Genomic DNA, 6,000 nt, shown 5'->3' with positions numbered 1-6,000 from the left:
TCCCTCTCTCCCTCCCTCCCTCTCTCTCTCCCTCCCTCCCTCTCTCTCTCTCTCCCTCCCTACCCTCTCTCTCTCCCTCCCTCCCCTCTCTCTCTCCCTCCCTCCCCTCTCTCTCTCCCTCCCTCCCCTCTCTCTCTCCCTCCCTCCCTCTCTCCCTCCCTCCCCTCTCTCTCTCCCTCCCTCCCCTCTCTCTCCCCCTCCCTCTCTCTCCCCCTCCCTCTCTCTCTCCCTCCCCTCCCCTCTCTCCCCCCCCTCCCCCTCTCTCTCTCCCTCCCTCCCCTCTCTCTCTCCCTCCCTCCCCTCTCTCTCTCCCTCCCTCCCCTCTCTCCCTCCTTCCCTGCCCTCTCTCCCTCCTTCCCCCCCGAACCCCACAGGTGATGTGAACCGTCAGAAGGTGAAGTTCACGGATGATAAAGTCTGCAAGGCGCATCTCCTCGACTCCTGTCCGCACGATATCCTGGCCGGCTCGGTATGTAACCCCCGCCGGGGGCTGGGAGCGGCAGGGCAGCCGGCTGGGTCCCCGCACCCGCCCTCCCCGCCCTCTCTCCCGGCCCTCTCTCCCGCCCTCTCTCCGGCCTCTCTGCGCCCTCTCTCCGCCCTCTCTCCCGCCCTCTCTCCCGCCCTCTCTCCCGCCCTCTCTCCGCCCTCTCTCCGCCCTCTCTCCCGCCCTCTCTCCCGCCCTCTCTCCGCCCTCTCTCCCGCCCTCTCTCCCGCCCTCTCTCCGCCTCTCTCGCCCTCTCTCCGCCCTCTCTCCGCCCTCTCTCCGCCCTCTCTCCGCCCTCTCTCCTGCCCCTCTCTCCCGCCCTCTCTCTCGCTCTGTCTCCCTCTCTCCCTCTCTGTCGCCCTCTCTCCCTCTCTGTCGCCCTCTCTCTCTGTCACCCTCTCCCCTCGCTCTGTCGCCCTCTCTCTGTCACCCTCTCTCTCGCTCTGTCCCTCTCTCTCTCGCTCTCTCTCTCGCTCTGTTGCCCTCTGTCGCCCTGACTCCCTCTCTGTCGCTCTCTCTCTCGCTCTGTCGCCCTGTCTTCCTCTCTGTCGCTCTCTTGCTCTGTCACCTTCTCTCTCGCTCTGTCGCTCTCGCTCTGTCGCCCTCTCTCTCACTCTGTCGCCCTCTCCCTCGCTCTGTCGCCCTCTCCCTCGCTCTGTCACCCTCGCTCTGTCGCCCTCTCTCTCGCTCTGTCGCCCTCTCTCGCTCTGTCGCCCTCTCTCTCGCTCTGTCGCCCTCCTCTCTCGCTCTGTCGCCCTCTCTCTCGCTCTATCGCCCTCTCTCTCGCTCTGTCGCCCTCTCTCTCGCTCTGTCCGCCCTCTCTCTCGCTCTGTCGCTCGCTCTGTCGCCCTCTCTCTCGCTCTGTCGCCCTCTCTCTCGCTCTGTCGCCCTCTCTCCTCCGCTCTGTCGCCCCCTCTTTCGCTCTGTCGTCCTCTCTCTCGCTCTGTCGCCCTCTCTCGCTCTGTCGCCCTCTCTCTCGCTCTGTCGCCCTCTCTCTCGCTCTGTCGCCCTCTCTCTCGCTCTGTCGCTCTCTCGCTCTGTCACCCTCTCTCTCGCTCTGTCACCCTCTCTCTCGCTCTGTCGCCCTCTCTCTCGCTCTGTCGCCCTCTCTCTCGCTCTGTCGCCCTCTCTCTCGCTCTGTCGCCCTCTCTCTCGCTCTGTCGCCCTCTCTCTCGCTCTGTCGCCCTCTCTCTCGCTCTGTCGCCCTCTCGCTCTGTCACCCTCTCTCTTGCTCTGTCGCCCTCTCTCGCTCTGTCGCCCCCTCTCTCGCTCTGTCGCCCTCTCTCTCGCTCTGTCGCCCTCTCTCTCGCTCTGTCGCCCTCTCTCCCTCTCTGCGCCCTCTCTCTCGCTCTGTCGCCCTCTCTCGCTCTGTCGCCCTCTCTCTCGCTCTGTCGCCCTCTCTCTCGCTCTGTCGCCCTCTCTCTCGCTCTGTCGCCCTCTCTCTCGCTCTGTCGCCCTCTCTCTCGCTCTGTCGCCCTCTCTCTCGCTCTGTCGCCCTCTCTCTCGCTCTGTCGCCCTCTCTCTCGCTCTGTCGCCCTCTCTCTCGCTCTGTCACCCTCTCTCGCTCTGTCGCCCTCTCTCTCTGTCACCCTCTCCCTCTCTGTCACCCTCTCTCTCGCTCTGTCGCCCTCTCTCTCGCTCTGTCGCCCTCTCTCTCGCTCTGTCGCCCTCTCTCTCGCTCTGTCGCCCTCTCTCTCGCTCTGTCGCCCTCTCTCTCTCTCTGTCGCCCTCTCTCTCGCTCTGTCGCCCTCTCTCTCGCTCTGTCGCCCTCTCTCTCGCTCTGTCGCCCTCTCTCTCGCTCTGTCGCCCTCTCTCTCGCTCTGTCGCCCTCTCTCTCTCTCTGTCGCCCTCTCTCTCGCTCTGTCGCCCTCTCTCTCGCCCTGTCGCCCTCTCTCTCGCTCTGTCGCCCTCTCTCTCGCTCTGTCGCCCTCTCTCTCGCTCTGTCGCCCTCTCTCTCGCTCTGTCGCCCTCTCTCTCGCTCTGTCGCCCTCTCTCTCGCTCTGTCGCCCTCTCTCTCGCTCTGTCGCCCTGTCTCTCGCTCTGTCGCTCTCTCTCTCGCTCTGTCGCCCTCTCTCTCGCTCTTTCGCCCTCTCTCTCGCTCTGTCGCCCTCTCTGTCGCCCTCTCTCTCGCTCTGTCGCCCTCTCTCTCGCTCTGTCGCCCTCTCTCTCGCTCTGTCGCCCTCTCTCTCGCTCTGTCGCCCTCTCTCTCGCTCTGTCGCCCTCTCTCTCGCTCTATCGCCCTCTCTCTCGCTCTGTCGCCCTCTCTCTCGCTCTGTCGCCCTCTCTCTCGCTCTGTCGCCCTCTCTCTCGCTCTGTCGTCCCTCTCTCTCGCTCTGTCGCCCTCTCTCTCGCTCTGTCGCCCTCTCTCTCGCTCTGTCGCCCTCTCTCTCGCTCTGTCGCCCTCTCTCTCGCTCTGTCGCCCTCTCTCTCGCTCTGTCGCCCTCTCTCTCGCTCTGTCGCCCTCTCTCTCGCTCTGTCGCTCTCTCTCCCGCTCTGTCGCCCTCTCTCTCGCTCTGTCGCCCTCTCTCTCTCGCCTTCTCTCTCGCTCTGTCGCCCTCTCTCTCTCGCCCTCTCTCCCTCTCTCTCGCTCTGTCGCCCTCTCTCGCTCTGTCGCCATCTCTCGCTCTGTCGCCCTCTCTCGCTCTGTCGCCCTCTCTCTCGCTCTGTCGCACTCTCTCTCGCTCTGTCGTCCTCTCTCTCGCTCTGTCGCCCTCTCTCTCTCGCCCTCTCTCCCTCTCTCTCGCTCTGTCGCCCTCTCTCGCTCTGTCGCCCTCTCTCGCTCTGTCGCCCTCTCTCGCTCTGTCGCCCTCTCTCGCTCTGTCGCCCTCTCTCTCGCTCTGTCGCCCTCTCTCTCGCTCTGTCGCCCTCTCTCTCGCTCTGTCGCCCTCTCTCTCGCTCTGTCGCCCTCTCTCTCTCGCCCTCTCTCCCTCTCTCTCGCTCTGTCGCCCTCTCTCGCTCTGTCGCCCTCTCTCTCGCTCTGTCGCCCTCTCTCTCGCCCTCTCTCTCGCTCTGTCGCCCTCTCTCTCGCTCTGTCGCCCTCTCTCTCGCTCTGTCGCCCTCTCTCTCGCTCTGTCGCCCTCTCTCTCGCTCTGTCGCCCTCTCTCTCGCTCTGTCGCCCTCTCTCTCGCTCTGTCGCCCTCTCTCTCGCTCTGTCGCCCTCTCTCTCGCTCTGTCGCCCTCTCTCCCTCTCTGTCGCCCTCTCTCTCGCTCTGTCGCCCTCTCTCTCGCTCTGTCGCCCTCTCTCTCTCGCCCTCTCTCCCGCTCTGTCGCCCTCTCTCTCGCCACCTCGGCCTGACTCTGTGCTCTCTCCTTCCTGCAGAAGATGGACATCGGGGCCTGCAAGAAACTGCACGATGTGGCCTTGCGGGCGGACTACCTCAACGCGGCTAAGAGCAGGGACTACTTGTTCGAGAAAGAGGTGAGCGGGCTGGAGGGGGGGCATGGAATAATCCCTCCCGACCGAGCGAACCTTCTCTTGATCCGTTTTTCGATACGGGGACCAAAACGGTTCTCGTTATTCCAGGTGTGACTCTAACTCGTGCCTCACATAGTTTTAGAAAGACTTCCCTATTCTTATCCCCGATTCTGTTTAAAATAACGGCTGGGCTTTGCTGAGTTTGCAAACTGGGATTTAAGCGATTTGCGCAGGGGGCTCAGCTAATCCCTCCCAGGCGGCAACTTTCTGCCGACTCTCTCCAGTTAACGGACGACCTGGGGGTGCCGGCGTTGGACTGGGGCGGTCACTGTAAGAAGACTTAGAAACACCTGGTTAAAGTCCCGACAGGTTTGTTTCGAATCACTGGCTTTCGGAGCGCTGCTCCTTCCTCAGGTGAATGCTCCTGCAGCCTCCTCCCTCATTCACCTCAGCATTTCTAATCGAGGGGTTCGGGGTGGTTTATATACAGAATAACAGATACCCGGGAGTGAGTTACAGACTGGGATCTAATCGAGGGGTTCGGGGTGGTTTATATATAGAATAACAGATACCCGGGAGTGAGTTACAGACTGGAATCTAATCGAGAGGTTCGGGGTGGTTTATATATAGAATAACAGATACCCGGGAGTGAGTTACAGACTGGAATCTAATCGAGGGGTTCGGGGTGGTTTATATACAGAATAACAGATACCCGGGAGTGAGTTACAGACTGGAATCTAATCGAGGGGTTCAGGGTGGTTTATATATAGAATAACAGATAACTGGCAGTGAGTTACTGACTGGAATATAATCGAGGGGTTCGGGGTGGTTTATATATAGAATAACAGATCCCCAGGAGTGAGTTACAGACTGGAATCTAATCGAGGGTTTCGGAGTGGTTTATATATAGAATAACAGATACCCGGGAGTGAGTTACAGACTGGAATCTAATCGAGGGGTTCGGGATGGTTTATATATAGAATAACAGATCCCCAGGAGTGAGTTACAGACTGGAATCTAATCGAGGGTTTCGGAGTGGTTTATATATAGAATAACAGATACCCGGGAGTGATTTACAGACTGGATTCTAATCGAGGGTTTCGGGGTGGTTTATAGATAGAATAACAGATACCCGGGAGTGAGTTACAGACTGGAATCTAATCGAGGGGTTCGGGGTGGTTTATATATAGAATAACAGATACCCGGGAGTGAGTTACAGACTGGAATCTAATCGAGGAGTTCAGGGTGGTTTATATATAGAATAACAGATACCCGGGAGTGAGTTACAGACTGGAATCTAATCGAGGAGTTCAGGGTGGTTTATATATAGAATAACAGATACCCGGGAGTGAGTTACAGACTTGAATCTAATCGAGGGGTTCGGGGTGGTTTATATATAGAATAACAGATACCCGGGAGTGAGTTACAGACTTGAATCTAATCGAGGGGTTCGGGGTGGTTTATATATAGAATAACAGATACCCGGGAATGAGTTACAGACTGGAATCTAATCGAGGGGTTCGGGGTGGTTTACAGATAGAATAACAGATACCCGGGAGTGAGTTACAGACTGGAATCTAATCGAGGGGTTCGGGATGGTTTATATATAGAATAACAGATACCCGGGAGTGAGTTACAGACTGGAATCTAATCGAGGGGTTCGGGATGGTTTATATATAGAATAACAGATACCCGGGAGTGAGTTACAGACTGGAATCTAATCGAGGGGTTCGGGGTGGGTTATATATAGAATAACAGATACCCGGGAGTGCGTTACAGACTGGAATCTAATCGAGGGGTTCGGGGTGGTTTATATATAGAATAACAGATACCCGGGAGTGAGTTACAGACTGGAATCGAATCGAGGGGTTCAGGGTGGTTTATATATAGAATAACAGATACCCGGGAGTGAGTGACAGACTGGAATCTAATCGACGGGTTCAGGGTGGTTTATATATAGAATAACAGATACCCGGGAGTGAGTTACAGACTGGAATCTAATCGAGGTGTTCGGGATGGTTTATATATAGAATAACAGATACCCGGGTGTGAGTTACAGACTGGAATCTAATCGAGGGGTTCGAGGTGGTTTATATATAGA

General features: G+C 58.2%; 1 protein-coding gene across 1 annotated transcript in view; it reads left to right on the top strand.

Annotated features, from left to right (window-relative positions):
• Positions 1-345: 345 nt before the first annotated feature.
• LOC140399686 (putative RNA-binding protein Luc7-like 1) overlaps positions 346-6,000 on the top strand; it is a 55,221-nt gene continuing 49,566 nt past the window's right edge. The window contains exons 1-2 of the mRNA XM_072489229.1: positions 346-469; positions 3,804-3,902. Coding sequence (XP_072345330.1) covers positions 3,807-3,902 — 96 coding nt within the window. The 5' untranslated portion in view covers positions 346-469; positions 3,804-3,806. The remainder of the gene's footprint in view (positions 470-3,803; positions 3,903-6,000) is intronic.

Source organism: Scyliorhinus torazame, chromosome 23 (genome assembly GCF_047496885.1).
Source record: "Scyliorhinus torazame isolate Kashiwa2021f chromosome 23, sScyTor2.1, whole genome shotgun sequence".
In the NCBI taxonomy this organism is placed as follows: Eukaryota; Metazoa; Chordata; class Chondrichthyes; order Carcharhiniformes; family Scyliorhinidae; genus Scyliorhinus; species Scyliorhinus torazame.
This window is presented reverse-complemented; position numbering and strand designations above follow the sequence as displayed.